At 45.8% G+C, this 16,675-nt stretch overlaps 3 protein-coding genes across 3 annotated transcripts; 1 reads left to right on the top strand and 2 right to left on the bottom strand.

Moving 5' to 3' along the window:
- Positions 1-1,403: 1,403 nt before the first annotated feature.
- EDB91DRAFT_1056276 (acid protease) lies at positions 1,404-2,842 on the bottom strand (the record flags this gene model as incomplete). The annotated part of the gene is made up of 5 exons (XM_041313993.1): positions 1,404-1,488; positions 1,544-1,814; positions 1,861-2,347; positions 2,398-2,495; positions 2,557-2,842. 5 exons carry the CDS (start codon positions 2,840-2,842, stop codon positions 1,404-1,406), a joined length of 1,227 nt encoding a protein of 408 aa, XP_041175149.1.
- Positions 2,843-6,713: 3,871 nt separating this feature from the next.
- Positions 6,714-9,412, bottom strand: EDB91DRAFT_1250542 (ribonuclease H-like domain-containing protein; the record flags this gene model as incomplete). The annotated part of the gene is made up of 11 exons (XM_041323240.1): positions 6,714-6,947; positions 6,997-7,215; positions 7,270-7,358; positions 7,414-7,759; positions 7,812-7,955; positions 8,004-8,231; positions 8,303-8,366; positions 8,415-8,947; positions 9,015-9,088; positions 9,142-9,252; positions 9,319-9,412. 11 exons carry the CDS (start codon positions 9,410-9,412, stop codon positions 6,714-6,716), a joined length of 2,136 nt encoding a protein of 711 aa, XP_041175148.1.
- Positions 9,413-12,020: 2,608 nt separating this feature from the next.
- On the top strand, positions 12,021-15,996 carry EDB91DRAFT_1083776 (uncharacterized protein; the record flags this gene model as incomplete). The annotated part of the gene is made up of 17 exons (XM_041315678.1): positions 12,021-12,284; positions 12,341-12,400; positions 12,451-12,510; positions 12,678-12,737; positions 12,831-12,842; positions 12,892-12,981; positions 13,054-13,422; positions 13,576-13,640; positions 13,688-13,910; positions 13,995-14,149; positions 14,225-14,702; positions 14,768-15,079; positions 15,281-15,468; positions 15,501-15,697; positions 15,750-15,761; positions 15,875-15,925; positions 15,977-15,996. The coding sequence occupies 17 exons, from the start codon at positions 12,021-12,023 to the stop codon at positions 15,994-15,996; spliced, it is 2,616 nt and encodes an 871-aa protein (XP_041175147.1).
- Between the last annotated feature and the right edge of the window lie 679 nt (positions 15,997-16,675).

Genomic DNA, 16,675 nt, shown 5'->3' with positions numbered 1-16,675 from the left:
GTCTTACAGACACTGCAAAAGGTAGAGAGGAAGGCTTAGTTGCAGCCAAGTGAAGGTGCAGGAGGGGACAGGGAAGCGGGTACAGTGCAAGAAACTAGGAACGAATCGCTGGTGTAGTCAACTATATAATACCAGCTCAAAGTTATGGTGGACGATAGGTTACGGTTCGATTTGTGTTTCCGATACTTTTTCGTAGTTTTTTCACAGTACCATTATAAATGTTATTAAATAAGATTATTTTCTATTTTCGAGACCTATAGGGGGTCAGAGTAAGTGCATAGGTGAAGTATGAGGGCTACATAATAGCACTAGCGAAGTCTAGTGACGAACGAGAGACACTCAGTAGTGTTGAGAAACAAAACTATATTGATAGCAGTACCTAGTGACGAACGAGAGACACTAAGATACATCAGTACGACGCTATGTGCAAGACAATAAGACATACACACCTCAGTAGTGTTGAGAAACAAAACTGAGGTGTCGACGAACAGATGCGACAACGTAAATACAACGGCAACGATTAGCTAAGATGAGTCCGGAGGATTGACGAGCAGAAGTGCCATGGGGTGCAGAAGGTCAAGAAGCATCTGCAGCGTATGGTGTCGAAGGTGGTCAAGATAAGGATAACAAAGAGCTTATACGCTAACAATAACTTGCTTAGCGTCCCATATATTGTCGTGCTGATACTTATACCCGCGAACGACTCACTTCTAACAGAAAGGCCAGCAACTCCACTGTACAGCAGACAGTGGGACTGACCTTGTCCTGAGCACGCATGAAGTCCTCCAGGACAACAAGCACCTCTAGAGAAGACGCGTGATAGAGATCAAGTAACGAATGTCAGGTTAGTATGCTGATGAGAGTAAAATTGATCTTTCGAGTGACCATAGGTGGCATATTAGGTGTACTCAGTTGTGGCGAACCCGACCAGTTCGCCGTGTCGTTCACCGAGTAAAACCACTGTCTGGGGAAGAATGATTCGGCAACTTCATGCTTGGTGAAAACATGAAGCGCAGCATATAGGAAACAATAGTGGTCAACAAGTTCATGTAATACTTATCCAACCCATGCGGTACATAGCTCCTTCAAGCTCATGATCCGAGCGGGGTGGCTCTTGACAGATAATGTTCGACTTCGGACTCTGTCACGTCTGGGCCTCAACTTCGATGTCGACCGTTCCTTCATCATTCCACATCGTAGAGCTTCGGAATAACTGTGCAATGGAGTGTGGTAAACTATCTCACTGATTAAAACAAAAATGTAAGATATTGCAGAGTGGCCAAGTGAGTGGTAACCGATAGTACTGATGAAAAGACCGTCAAACAGAAGTAGTACGTTCGTATGAACAATGTACGTCAGGTGGGATGCTGATAAGGATAAAACTGGCATCCTGGGACTGCAGTTTAATTTGACGTGGCATAGGTGTACTCAGTCGTGGCAAACCCGACTCGGGAGTTCGTCGTGTCGTACACCGAGTAAAAACGCTCTCTGGGGAATAACAATTCAGCAACGCCATTGCCAGCAAAAAAAGAGCGCAGCATACAAGAAACAATAGCCATTGATAAAATCCAAGCCAGAACCAGACTTGCTCCCGATGTCACTAACAATCAAGTATATGCCGTCGGTGCTACCGCCAATGGCGGTGTTCAACGATCGAGGCCAGATTTGCGCGTTGGGGCTGAGCTCGTAAGTTACGCCACCGGTAGTAAAATATAAGGATGAGAGCTGGTCGTATTGGTCGGATGAAATCTTTAACAAGCCAGTGGTCTCATCGAGGGTCCCACCCGTCGCTGACTTATATTTGTCGAAAGTATCTGAACTGTAATTTAGCACGGTTTCCATGTCGCACGGAGCACATACCAGTGGCAATGAGAACAAGGGTGGTTCCGGTGTCGACGATACCGGCTGTCTCGGATAACATCACTGTATCCCCATAGCTGATGGATTGATCAATGCCCCAATAATTACTTGCCGGAGATGTTGATGTGATAGGCACATAGTTAATGTCTCCAGTAATTTTGGAGGCATCATAACCGCCGAATGTGAGCTCACCACTGCTATCATCAGAGGAGGCAGGCGAGAAGAACACCCCGAGTACTTCTGAACTAATCGTTCCCTGCGCGTAAAGGTTGTCCGTCACAGTCGGGACTTGGTTTGTATTAGTGACGGTGCCCTCCGTTAAGTCAACTGGTCCGACGCCAAGAAGTCCATTCAGCGAAGTATCCATCCCTGTGGAATCGGATGCGACGCCAATAGATTGCTTATCGATGACCAGATCAGAGTTGAGCGTCACAGTGTCCAAGTATTCCTCTCCACGAGTGTAGGACTTATCCCCGTATTCAACATACTGGAAGCAGTTGAAATTATGAATTACCACGTATAGAGCATACAACTCACGAATTGATTGCCTGTATCTTGGCTTGTGCTGGTCTTCGTGTAATCCTTGTTGGCCCCGATCCAGGTATTTGAGCTTCCGGTATCTACCAGGAGCGTATCTGTATGACATAGAGAGTCCATTAAGTAAAGGAACTATCGGAATACGGCTCAACAACTTACAGTACGTTGGTGGACTCCCCACGCCAACGTCAGCGGTGTATGTGGTAATAGCATTGGTTACATCGATGGAAGAGCTGCCGCCATTTGAATCTTTTGTTAAGACTTGGGCTCGAGCGCGATCGGCGGCGACGATATTCTTGCTCCCGTTCGCGTTGAATCTAACGGCGAGCTTGAGAGCAGCAGTGTTCGATGCTGTCCGAGGATGAGGCGAAGCCCTCGCTGACAGCGAGAGGAAGGCAAGCGCCGACAGGGCAAGAAGAGATGAAATCGATGTAGAGAGAACCATCTTGCTGACCACCAATGTCAACTGTGGGCCTTTTTAAATGGTGGTTGGGTTTACGAGAACCACTACATTGTTGCGGCAGAATAGTGGAGGCGAACAACGTCAACTTGCGAAGCGACTCAGACTAGCCTGGAAAGTTGAAATGAGTTGTAAGTAGTAGTAGGTGACTTCTTAATGTTCCGAAATACCTCGGCTCCAAGGTGCGCGCTTCGAAGGTTCACCATCAACATCGCGAACAATATCAAAGCTTCGAAGGGACTAACTTGAAATGTGACTTTCGAAGATATTGCATGAAGATACACTGCCAAAAATGTTACCGTGGTCTGACTAACGGTGATGACATTGGGTGACGCATGAGTCGACCCATGGAAATCCTACAGTAAGCCTATTGGTGGACTACAAAAAGGAACCCATGATCGACCGTTAGCGTCGAGCATGGAAAACCACGGAGGGATGCAATAGACTTTTCATGGGCAGGTACAAAGTTTTGCAATGGCATTCTGACGACAGGCAACAGATTTCACGAAAAAACATTAGCTGTCATTCTCTGGTAAGATATACGAGCTACTAGGGACAGAAGGCCATTAAATAAAAGGGATAGTCAAGTGAGAATGACGTGTGAGAATGATGGTGATCAGTCCAATGCATTGCGAAATGATGGGAGTCCAATGATAATGTGTGAGCGAGTGTCCAATGATTGTATGCGAAATGATGGTTATGGATGAGAAGGAGAGGGAAATATCAGCGGCACACTGAATGATCAAACATTGTTACCAGCATGTTGTTAAGATCATGGTCGGCGGTCATTAGTGCACGGGGTTCGTCGAAGATCCCGGGATGTTGTTGCGAGGGCGTGATGTAGGAGCTGGTGTTGCACTTTTGTCATTCTCGTCCAAGTCAAGCAGCTCGAGATTGTGCGTGGCGAAGTTGCGCTGTAAATGGAAAAAAAAAAGTACTGCAGTCGAAAACTGAGCCAGTGGAAAACTTACTATTTGTACCGCTTTTGTGCCAGCAGTACTATTACAGGCTGGTTCGGAATGAGTGCTTGCCAGGTGTCATAAGTCTGTTGATGTTCATTGGATGGAAGGAGCTGGAGTGTGGAAGTGTTGCGAGTGTGGTTTGAGAGGGTTTGAGTGTGGTGGAAGCGTGGAAAATGGCAAGTGATGATTATTTTCGCTAAGTTCAAACTGCGGCACATTCAGCGTCGAAAATTGTCACTACCACAGTATATCGATGAAACAAATGAAAATTGTCCCTAATGTACACCTTTGAGTCTTTGACGCTCCCGTTCGAGTAACGCTGGTCGTGTTGAAGTGAGGTTGCAGTGATTGGCTGCACAATTGTGTTGTACATTGACACTGCAGTCAGTTTGCTAAGTTGCCGTGGCGAAGGTCAATAGCTTAAGGAGTGTTGGTTTGTCTGTGTAGAAATCTCGCGCTATACGGCCCTCAACAACACGGTACATTGGTGTAAGCACGCTGCACGTATCAAGAATATTGTATGTATTGTGTGCGTGGGTAGTTGGTAGGCTGAGACTATGGGATGCGCAAAAGATGACAAACGTGGCCAAAACATGGGCCTTGCCATAGTTTGTCGGCCGTTTCCCTTTTACAGGTAAACTATGGGCAAACTATAGGACACCTTTGGGTTCGGGCCGTCGAGAACTTACGGTAGACCCAGACCGTAGGTTGCATACGGTAACATTTTTGGCAGTGTACAATTGGTGTCAGTTCGTACGTAGCGGCAGCGATGATAACCCACAGAATTTTACGCGATATACTGAGGCATCTGGTTCTATGTAGTACCATTTCTGCTCATTAACGTGATTTGGGTGACTCGGATCATGATGCACTTACCTGATCAGCTGCCACGGAAGATTCCAAGAAAAATTATTCACCACCGTCACGTCGGCCAAGCGAATCGACCCGACCCCATGATGATGGAGTATATGGTGATCTGTTACCATTCCGAAATACTTCGGCTCTCTATGGCGTGAGAAAGGCAAGTCCCTGAACGCATCAGTGGCAAAGACCTCAACCACCGCTCGGTAAACCTACTTCCTGGTCATTCTTAAGTCGAAGGTCGCCGCCCTCGCGCATACCTGTTCTGCCGCATTCGTGCCACTCCTACATCACATCAGTGAGCTACTCCAATATTCGACATCGACATCCCCGACTTCAACTTACACGGTACTACCAGTTCTGACGCCACCAACAAAAACCGCCGCTGCTAGCGCCGCTTCTCCATGCATCACTTTTTGGCTTCTTCATCCTCGTGTCCCCGTCTCTCTCATGTCTGCCACCCTCTCCCATACAGAACTTGGATGTGCAGTGTAGCATATCCTTGACAGTGTTTTGTTCTTTACATACCACAAAATTTTAATCATGAACCAACTTAAATTCTCGTGTCTTTGGTTTGCTGCAATATTCAAATTATGACTATCAATGACAGGAACATGTAGGTAGGCACTGATACATAGTAGGGTAGTATGTACCAGGTGGAGCTGCAAGGTATGAGAGGATGAAAAAAAGTGGAAATCACTGAAGACAGAAGGCAAAGGCGCCAGGTAGTGGCAACTGGTGGGCAGAGACAACGAGGATTGAAGGGAAGAGACAACAAATGTTGACCACAAGTGTGATGGTGATCTGGCATTGGATCTTAACACGGAAGTGCCACCCGGTCTTGATGCGCTGTTTCCAAAAAATCAACTGGCGGCGATCGCCGATGGTATAGCCAGGCTGCAGGAAGGAGCAGGAGCAGGATTGGTGTCAAGGGTTATAGGCAGGATGCAGAGGGATGGCAGCATTCACGGGCACTAGGAAGAGGCAGAGGATGCTGTGCACAAAGACTGCAAGCTCGACAAGTAGGACAACAAAGACATGTAATTAGGACAATAAAGATGATGATACATGAAAAAATATTCATGCCTTTCTCCGACACAGTTTGCGGGGTCCAACCTTCACTACATAACATCAGTCGAATGGTAACATGCTTTCTGAAAGATAGAGAGCTGATCTATTTCGGAATGGTAACAGGTCACACATCACTCATGATGATGGGATGTTGTTGCATTATGTAGTAAGTATAAGTTAACCACAAATGACTCAAATGTTCACCTATCCACTCTGAGCTTCTGAGGTATCCTGCCAGATCTCGAGCCTTTCAGAACAAGTCTGGTCAACAAATCCATGTAAGAATATTTCTTGAACTTGTTTGGTATCGCTCCAACTTGGGACAACTAATCTCGGTCCATTGTTAGTTTCCCATAGTCAGACCTTGAATGAGGGAAAACAATTGTTCCTTCTTACCATGGGTCTATCGATATGAAGCTCTGATAGCTGTCAGAAATGCTTCTCCCACACGATACACTCCACACCCTGCACACTCATCTCAGCACTGGGTTCTGTAGGTGCAAATAAAACTCTGAGTATGGGTGTCCACGGTCTGCATATGGGAGCTTGTTGAGGCACCCTGGGCAGACCATAGCTGGATTGATCATGTTGGGGCGAGCCACGATTCATTGCGGCAATGACGCAGACAGATTTGTATGAGTCTACTAACACCTGAGACATGGCCAAATAAGAGTCTGTGACAGATCCAGTTCAAATCAAGGAACAAATTGTTAATATTTAAAAGGATATTGTTTGCCTCAAGTAGTGCTGCCGTGGTCCAGTTCAGTCAGGTTCACAGAGGGATAACCAAAGACCGAAAACCGGACCTAGGTCCGGTTCTACCAGACTCAACGAACCCTGAACTGGACCTTTGCGAACGGTTCAGAATGGTCACGTCCGGTCATTTTCAGGTTTGAATGTGAACTGAACCCAAATTTTTTTACAGCAAGCAAAAAAAACATAGATAGTACTTGTACTCATAGCTAGACATCCAATACAGTTGCTTCTGCCTCAACCTGTGCGGAAACATGGCCATTCTTGTATGCGGCCTTCAACAACTGCAGTGAGCTGAATGTGGATGGTGCGAGTCCATTGTGCCGCACAGTAGACGTGATCCCTCCACTTGAAAAAGCCTGTTCAGAAGGAATGGCGCTGCCTTGAATGGGCAAATAGTCTCGTGCGATGCGTGCTAGTGTAGGAAATTGCAATGAGTGAAGCTAATAAACAATTTCAGTAGCAAATAGACAGGTCAATGAGATTACTTACTCCCCACCAGGCGACGATGTTGTCAGCTTCCTCTTGTGGCGAAGACAGATACAAGGTGAGTTCTTGATGAGGATTATGAGCATGTTGGTCTGCAGCTTGACATGTTTTGATGGCCTCGCGCATCCATGCATCACCGTACCAGTTTTGATGTGAGGGTCTTGTTGGCAGAGCAGGGTCTTTAGCAGGCACCCGAGTTGGCGGTTTATAATACTCGTCAAACTATAAATGCATGTTCAGGAAGGATAACGAGCAGTCGGGACTGTTATTACTTACCAAAGCCTCGAGGTGAGCCCTCCTGTCCACAACATCTTGAGTGTCCCATTGATCTTCAACATAGGCAAGCTTGTAGTTGGGGTCGAGAACTATAAATGTAATTAGAGGAGTGCATGCAACATAGAAAATAATATTAATGCTCACCAAGACAAATGAAATATACATCGGAGTCACTCGTTTTCTTGTAGTACTTGTCAATGTTCTTGAGTCCATGCTTGATTGCATCTGTGATCAGCGCGTACTGTGGATTGTTTGCCATCTCTTGCCACCGGTCAGTAAGGCATTCCAATATAGGGATCGTTTGCGACGCAGTTGGGTGTTTCGCAGATGAGAAGGATTGTTGGGCAGTCGCTGGTTCCTTCAGGACTTGATGAACGAGCATGAGGTGTTTCCAATTGTTTCGATCAAGCTTGAAATCGTCATAAGACTTGTTGCAAAGATTTGGCACTTCTTTACTTTCATCAGCGAGGTTTGTGAAGCGGTTCACAGCCTGTTCAATTATAAATATCAGACTGATGAACGCTGACAAAAAAATGGCTTACCCGACATAACATTAGCATGCGGTCAAGACATTTATATAAAGAAGCCCAACGAGTCCTAATCCACAGCAATAACTTGAGCTCGGGGACATTCTCTTCTTTGCAGGCCTTCTTGAAGAAGGCATGAGCTCGAGGTGATTTTCGAATCTAACAGTACCAATCAGCGAGAGCATAGAATAATAATGCAGCACATACCTGGTCAATGAGTGCGAGGGCTTTACCAAGTGAATCACCAGTGTCGAACACATCATCTTTCTCATGATCACCGTTAACTTCCATGGCTGCGAGCTCCTTATTCAAAACATCGAGATCATCATCATTTCCCGTATTGAGTGCCTGACGGATCTTCTTCATAAGCGCAGCTTGAGGAGTAGGTGCGACCGCATCTACGAAATGTCGTGCGGCAAGGTTCAGTATGTGTTCCTGGCATCTGATGCGGTGAGTGGCAGGTATCCAACGGACGCCCTCAAGAGGACATGAACATACCAACTGACATGAGTGTGGAGCATAGAGATTCCTCCTCGAAATACATGCCTGCTCTCAGGTTCACCAGCATCCCTACCAAATATCAGCGCAAAAACCATGCATACAGTGCTAACTACGTACTTGCAAGGGTTGCATACCCAGTGTGTTTCATGGCGAGTGAAGGTGGTGCGAATGTCAGCGGTACGTTCCCTCTTGGTCAAAGTAGCTTGCACAGCCTTGGGTTCAGCGCCGTCCTCAGGTTCAGTGTCATCCTTGGGTTTGGCTTCATCTTTGGCATTGGCCTGGTCAGCACCAGCCTCCAAAGGGTCGGTGTCGTTACCAGCATCACTGTCATCGAGGCTATCATCAGCCAAGAGGGATGATACAACCTTTTTCCGAGCCAGTTGAAGTTCAGTAGCGCCAGACAATGCACATTTTCTGCTAGTTGAAGAATAGACATTTTCGGCATTGCGGAGGCGAGCAGACAGCTTAGATGTGCGAACAGATCGTCGAGAACCAGCCATAACTGGTGCTGGTTTGCACCCAGCCTGCAATAACATGGAGAAGGCATCTTTAGGAGGATGAGGATTAGATGATGACAGTCGGGCAGAGGATGTAGCGTCAATAGGGTTGGGATCGTCAGGATCGTGGTAGAATACAATGTCCTTGGCATCCTTGAGTGAACCGTCAGCATTGAGGGCACATGCATCATTGGACATTGCAGGAATGGAAAATACTCACCAGGTGAGGCATGGTCCTTTTATGTTTGAACAAACCATACAGCCAGCCGTCTCTAAAGCCCGTATTGGACGATGCTAACAAATATATCAATTAGTTTATCGAGTTTTATGAGATGGCTGATTCGTACCTTTATCTAACAGCCGGGGGCGCAAAATGCGAGCCTGTGGACAGAAATCAAAACCGGTGAAAATCTTGAGGATCCCGAAGAAAGTTGAAATGGCGTTTGCATTAGAGGATGCTAACAAATATATCAATATGATATATCAATTAGTTTATTGACTTTTATGAGACAGCTGATTTGTACCTTTATCTAACAGCCGGGGGTGCAAAATGTGAGCCTCTGGACAGGAATCAAAGCCAGTTAAATTCTTGAGGATCTTGAAGGTCAGAGTGACCATGAGGGCAGGAGTCGAAGTAGAACACCTCACCGATATCGCAAGGAAGCAACGAAGCATCGGTTCAGGGTTCAAAATGGTTCGGGAAGGTCCAAACCCATGTTAGAATGGTTCAGGAAACAGCGGACCATGAACGTCATTCCGGTTCAGTCCGTCCAAAATGTGGAACCAAGGACCGAACCATGGCAGCACTAGCCTCAAGATCCATGATCAAAGCTAGGAAATGTTCAGCATTAGTGTTGACCCCAGATTCATAATCAAATGAGGAATACACAAGGACAAAAAATGCTGAATTTGTTGGTATCAATCTGCCTTATTGTTATATTTATAATCAGATAATGAAAATGATTGGTATATGTTGACTACACAAATTCAGATATAAATTGTAGACATGCCACATGATCAAATATGTGATAAATTTAAACTATGTATCAGATCGAGTGAGGGGACAGAGTGTGGCTATGTTGGCTGGACAGAGAGCGGAAAAATTATGAATATGTACATGAATATGCCTAAGAGTTAACCTCTGACAATGACCCTAAAAATGTGTGTATATCATATGAGTGCCCCACTAAGGGCTCACTTAGTGGGGCACTGGTTAAATGAAGTGGGCCACTTAAGGGGAACTACAAAAATACAAGGACAGAGAAATGACCGCTTAAGAGGAGCTACGAAAAAATACAAGGTCATATGAATGGCAAGTCTAGTGGGCCACTTAAGGACTACAAAAATACAAGGAGCCATGGATGACAACAGGAACAAGAGTTTCATTGAGTTAACATTCACTACAAATACCCACTACATCGTTCATACTTTCAAGTTTGTTCCACAAGATTTCTGTGCAAGATAAATGATGGCAAAGCAATGACCGAAGATAGGGGTGGGTTGAATATCGTGATTTGACACTTACATTGAGTTTACTTTTGGAGGAATAGAACGACGAGGACCTTGCCAGGAGCATATTCAAATTGAAAGTGGTGATTGTGACTGTGTGCAGCCTATTACTAAGTGGGTGCAACTACCTTATTGGGAAGTTGCGTCCATGTGCAACACATGCGCAACATCCCAAGGTGTTAAGACCGTGCTCAGGGGTAAGGCAGAGTCTGAGGGGCTTGGCTTCAGCTTGTGCGCTGTGTCCCTTACCCAAGTACGTGCCTCTAATTTTGGATTGTAGTCCGACTTGAGTTCTACAAGCTCCGACAGAACATTGGAGTGGAGGTCCTCCGAAGGAGGACTGACGGACTACTAGATGAGCATGGGAATGTTGGGTGGAGGTTGGTCCGCTCAACAGGAGAGAGTTGGAGGACTACTGCAGTCGGAGCTAACAGTAGGAGCGGAGTGGAGGAGACTGCTTGGATGAAGTCTGAAGCAGAATGGAAATGTGGAGGACAGTTGTACAAGAGTATTGGCCACAAGTCTGAGGCGCAGGAAAGCAGATGAGCAGAGAAGGCAGCCGACCTAGGGAGTCAATCCCCTAGGCCGGCAGACAGGAGTTGTCAAGGGTAATGCCCAAGAACAAGAACAAGAGATCAGGGCTTAGAAAAGGTAATATTCAGACTAAAGATCTACAGACAGATGTACATATGTTTATATACTCTAAGTAAGTAGCATAGCATAGCAGAAGGCTATGTGCTGAGTGTATATAATTACTAGAAAGATGACTGAGACATATGAGAAAGAGGCTTGGAGAACAGTATGTACGCGACAGATCAATAATCACTCGGGTATAGGGATTACCAGTGATCTGAAGGGAGGAACTATGATACTAAAAGGAGATAGGACCAGTTGAGTGGTTCCTAGTCTAGGAGTGGACTGGTGAGGCAGTCAGGCAGACCAATAGTCGGGTGGAGCGACACAAGAGAAACTGAAGGGACCAAGTGGGTCGGAAAAGCGGAGATGGTGGAGGGAGTAGGAGTAGGATCAGGCAGACTGACAGAGCGGAGGAGCGGAGCTCCAGATAGGGTTGGATGGTAGGGATATGGTGTTGGAGGAAATAGGGGTAGTGTCGGAGGAGTGGAGCAGAGTTGGGTGGAGGTAGTAGGGCTAGTCCTACTGAGATGTACTTTGTGCATTGTCGGAGAAGGAGGGATGGAGTGGACGGGGAAACAGGGGGTTGGACCAGCAGTAGGGATGTTCACAGGTGGTATTGGAGGTGCTTGGATCTGGTATATGGCACAAGGGGTAGTTGTGACCGTGCACAACATACCCAAGAGGTAAGTTACAACCAGTTGCAATAGCTAAAATAAAAACCAATAAAAGCCATAGAGATAATCAGGATACATGGATACTAATTCATAATGGAAAGCAGGAGTGACAAATAAGTGGTTGATGGCTTATTTGAAAAGTTGAAAGCAAAGTTGTAGCCAGTAAAAAACTACATATTCCCAAGGGGTGGTTGCGACTGTGCACAACATCCCAAGGGGTGATTGCACCCATGTGCAACATCCATAAGGGGTAATTGCGACTGTGCACAACCTATGACTAAGCATGTGCAACATCACTATCTGGGTTTGAAACTGAGTTTGCTACTACTATACAGTACCACTATCATCAACATGCCTTTGATTCATTACCACCATCATCTCACCAGTCCCTAAGTCAACAATTCAAAATGCTCACTTGCCCCAACTGTTCTGCTACATTTGATGTCAACAAATATTATGGCAGGCATAAGAAACAATGTCTGAAGGAAGTGGAGACCTTTATTTCTAAACAAAATAATCAAAGAATCACTGTCAAGAAAAATGACAAGGGTAATTTTGAGTGCTACTGTTCTGATAATGGATGCCCAGACCAGAAGAAAGTCTACAAAACCATAGCGACTCTCAAAAAGCACATGAAAAAAGTCAAGTCTCATTGGATTGGATTAAGCAAGGTAGAAGATTGATTAGCATACATGCATACTAGTCAACAACTGACATCAACTCAAAGATTGGACAACCTGATCCATATCCACCTCAAGCCATAGATGGATCAATGACTGGTCATCAGGTAAGCGAATTGATTAGCATACACATACACTAACTCATCCTTATAAACAGCCAACACCAACATTCCAAGAAGATCAACCCATGGATATCGATCAAGATCTAGGAATACAAGTACGTTGTATGAGTTAGCATGCCCATATGCTAACAAACCATCAGTCTCAGGCAAAGGAAGTGCAGTCTGAATCTGGGGAAATAAGTGGTTGACCGCCTATTTCACAACCAGGTCAACAAGTAAGTCTCATATGATTTAGTGTACATGCAGGCTAATGGATTTGTAGGAGCAGTCTCAATCCAAGGAAATAAGCGGCCAACCACCTATTTTGCAACTGGACCATCAAGTGAGTGTCAGGATTTAGTATACATGCACACTGACATATTTTTAGGAGCAAGCTCAGTCCAGAGAAATAAGCCGTTGACCGCTTATTTTGTAGCCAGACCATCAAGTGAGTGTCATGATTTAATAAATGGGCATGCTGATGGATCATGGTTTAGGATGGACTACTGCACCATCCATACCTAGACAGAATTGGCATGGCAGTGGATGCAGACCTTCAAGTCCTATGCTGTCTCATCTGCCAGGTGGTATTGCCTCCAGATCATGTCTCTGGCCATATAGGCAATATCCATCCAGAACTATGAATGGACGACAACCAGTATTGTCAAGCAATCTCTGAGATGGAAATTGCCATGACTCTTCTCAATGGCATCACTGGAGGTAAAGACAGCAAGGTATTCAGAGGTCTAAAAGTATATGACAGTCTAGTCTGCAATGCATGTGCCTTCATATGTGGATCCAAGAAATGGATGCAGACACATCATCAAGCAGAGCATCCCTCTCTTATCTTGCCCAAGCAGTGGTCCTCTTGCAAGATGCAACAATTGAACAAAGGGGCAAACAAGCGATTCTGGCAGGATGCTGATGATGAAGAACCATTACATGATCATCAGGAGGTCATCGATAGATTGAGAAGAGAAATGAACGAGGCAGTCAGAGTGGAACAGATTGCTTCAGAGAAGTGCATGGTAAGCCCTTGGATAATGACCACCAAGTGGCATGAACATGTTGCCGGTCATGATGTCTTGATGCTGTGCAAGCTGGTAGAGATACCAAAGGCAGATGATGCTGTGATGCCACATCTACAATGAGTCGTAGAGGCATACTTCAGACATGCTCAGACATTACTGGACACCACAGACAAGCTGATTCTGCAGAGGCTGAATTTGCCTGATCCAATCAAAGAGTAAGCAAACTTCATCAGCATATGCGCATACTAAGCGACCTTTACAGGGGAATCAACAACACACCACTTCATCAGCACCAAGAAATGGCCACTCTCAAGGAATACATACATCCAACAGCAGCCTTGCTAGTGATGCTGATAAGGACAGACAAAGAAGCAAGCTACTTTGTTCTATTACCGGCATGTCTAGAAGATGTGATCCATGATCTGCAGGTGTCTCTGATGAATGAAGAACGGATCATCCAAAGCATGCATGAGGTCCTCAAACAGGTGTGGATGGTCAAGTGGATCAAGACCACAGACAGTCACATTCCTTGTCCGACCAAATGACTGATAGCTCTGGAAATACTGGAGGCAGATGGAGGTCACAAGGAGGCCAGCTATGTGATGAATCCTTTAGCAAAGCTAGAATATTGCATACAACTTGTTTGCCTAGAAGAGACAAAGATCCTAAGTGCTTCCACCTTTGATGGGGATGACGAAGCTGCTTTGGACTCTCTATTACCTTGGTTCACAGAGAAGACCAACTCCCCCTTCAGCCGCATTCGATCCCTTTAGCATTGAGCCTCATCGATTGCTTATAGCACAATGAGCACGCCTCGGGTCTGGTGGACGGACCGAAAGAAGTGGGAGGAGATGTTGTACAAGGGCAACAAGGTGCATATAGACCACCTGAGGCAAATGTTTGCTTTGATGGAAAGCAAACTGGTGGACCTTTGGGAGAACAAGGTGCTGGTAGGAATCAGCATGCACGTATGCTATGAGGACATCAAGGACGACAACACGAACCACGATGTCGGCTACTCCTTTCTATCAGATCGCAGCAACAGTTGCTTTGCAGATAGGGATCGCTTTTTCAAGGCCATCATTGAGAATCAAGAGACCTTTGGTCGGTTCGCCATCATTTGCGATGGAGAGGTGATTTGGGACAAAGGAGTGTTGATGACTTGGTTGAGAGACTATGCAGAGTTTCAAAAGCTAGTCCTAGCCAGATGTGAGATGCTCAGTGGAGCACCAGGCCGCAGCACTGAACTCACCACCATGGTATACAGAAACACCAAGGTAAGCAGCATATTCAAAATAAGACATCAACAGCTTATTTTCATGACCGACAGATGTGATCCCAGCGCAACCTAGTGATGCTAGGCAAGAACCTGACCATGCTGAGGACATATCACAAGTCTAGAGTATTGTCTGGGCTGGACAAGCTCATTCCTCACTCCATAAATGGAGTGACAGCAGACCTGATGATCCAAGATCTGGCCTTGACCAGACCATTTGCAGAGATAGCAGCTCAAATCTGCTATCCAGACAAGCCAGAGATCAAAGAGATGTATCAGACACATCTCTTCATCAACAAGGACAAGCTGTTCAACACAGATCAACTATCCGCAACCATGTTGAGGGAAAGCATATCTCACATCAGCTTTGGACTCAGAGTCAACTCATGGCGTCACATCAGCACCACATTCAAGCGGAAACTGGGTTGATTTGCAGAAGAGTTGTTGGAAGAAGACAAGCAAGACACAGTCAAAGCTCTTCAAGCAGGTCATACAAGATCGACAGAGAACAGGATCTATGGTCTGAGTCCTGATACTCTGGCAGGGACACCAGAAGATCTATTGCCTCTATTCCTTTAGACAAGCACCAACTGGCAGCTCTTGATGCATACCATACCAGGAGGGCATGGATTAGCATACACGGATGCCAGTGTCAGTCATTTCAAGGAGCTGGTACAGTCTGGTAAATTTGGATCAGACCACCAAACAGACCAAGCTCCAGCTACTCCCTCTCCCTCTCCACCTTCATACAGTGAACAACAGCAGAGGTGACTCTATCAACAGAAGCCATCACTAACAGGATCATAGGCAAGTTAGAAGACAGGTTGGTCAAAGGACTTGAGGAAAGGTTGGTCAACCAAGTTATAGAGCTGCTTGGTCCAGCACTGCAAGCAATCATCAAGGATGTGGTCAACAAGGTGATACCTCAAGAACCAGCTGTGCCTATGAATGCCGTAGATTTCACTGACTTGTATGCAACAAATGACTTTGAAGAAGGTGAGCTGATTGAAACAAGCCATTGACGGCTTATCTGAGATTTATCTTACAGAACATGTCAATGGTCAGTGCCTCAAGATCATCTCATACACCTTTTTATCCCATGAACTGAAATGTAGGTTTCAGCAGAGTCTATTGAAATAAGTTGTCAACGGCCTATTTTGAATTCATACACAGAACATTTCACATCACCACCACCCAATGAAAATGGAGCTGCAGCAGAATCAGGTGAGTCTCCTGAAAATAAGCTATTGATAGCTTATCTGAGATCATTCACAGAAGATATTGATGGTCGGTGACCAGAGATTAATATATGCATATGCTAATGATGGCCAACAGATGCACCACCACCCCCCAATCAGTTGCAAGAAAAAAGGGATACTCTAAAGAAGAAATGTCTATGGACTCTTCAAGCACTTTTGAACGACAGGTTTGCCAAATGGTCTTCACCGCAGCAAAGGGATGCAGTAGTTGCTGTGCTGCAGAGAGAAAGAGATGTGATTGCCATGCTCAAGACCGGAGGCAGAAAATCCATGCTTCCTATCTGTTAGGTACCATGCCAGCTCAGGAAGCAGAGGGGTTGGGGCTTGGCTTCAGCTCTTGCGCTGCACCCTTAGCCGAGTACGTGCCCCAAATTTGGAGTGGGTCCAACATTGTCCGATGATAGGACGAGTAGACTGCTTAGGTCCACTTTGAGGGTCGGGAGGTAAGAGCTACTAGTGGTGGACTGACTAGGAGTGGAGCGGAGAAGACAGAGGATAATGGGAAGGGTGGAGAAGGAACAGGGGGAATGTTTGATAGGAGCGGAGGAGGCGGAGGATAGTGCGGAGGGCGGAAAGGAGTAGGGGAAGTATTTGATGGGGGCGGAGAAGTAAAGAGAAGACTTAGAGCACGGCTCTAAGTCAGAGCGGAGGGTTGGAGGTGACAACAAGGTGAAACTTGTGTCCAGAGGAGGCAAGGTCCTACTGAGAATTCTCA

Source organism: Suillus paluster, assembly GCF_016628075.1.
Source record: "Suillus paluster strain FC165 chromosome Unknown EDB91scaffold_44, whole genome shotgun sequence".
Classification (NCBI taxonomy): Eukaryota; Fungi; Basidiomycota; class Agaricomycetes; order Boletales; family Suillaceae; genus Suillus; species Suillus paluster.
The sequence above is the reverse complement of the archived record's forward strand: the minus strand, read 5'-3'. Positions and strand labels throughout refer to the sequence as shown.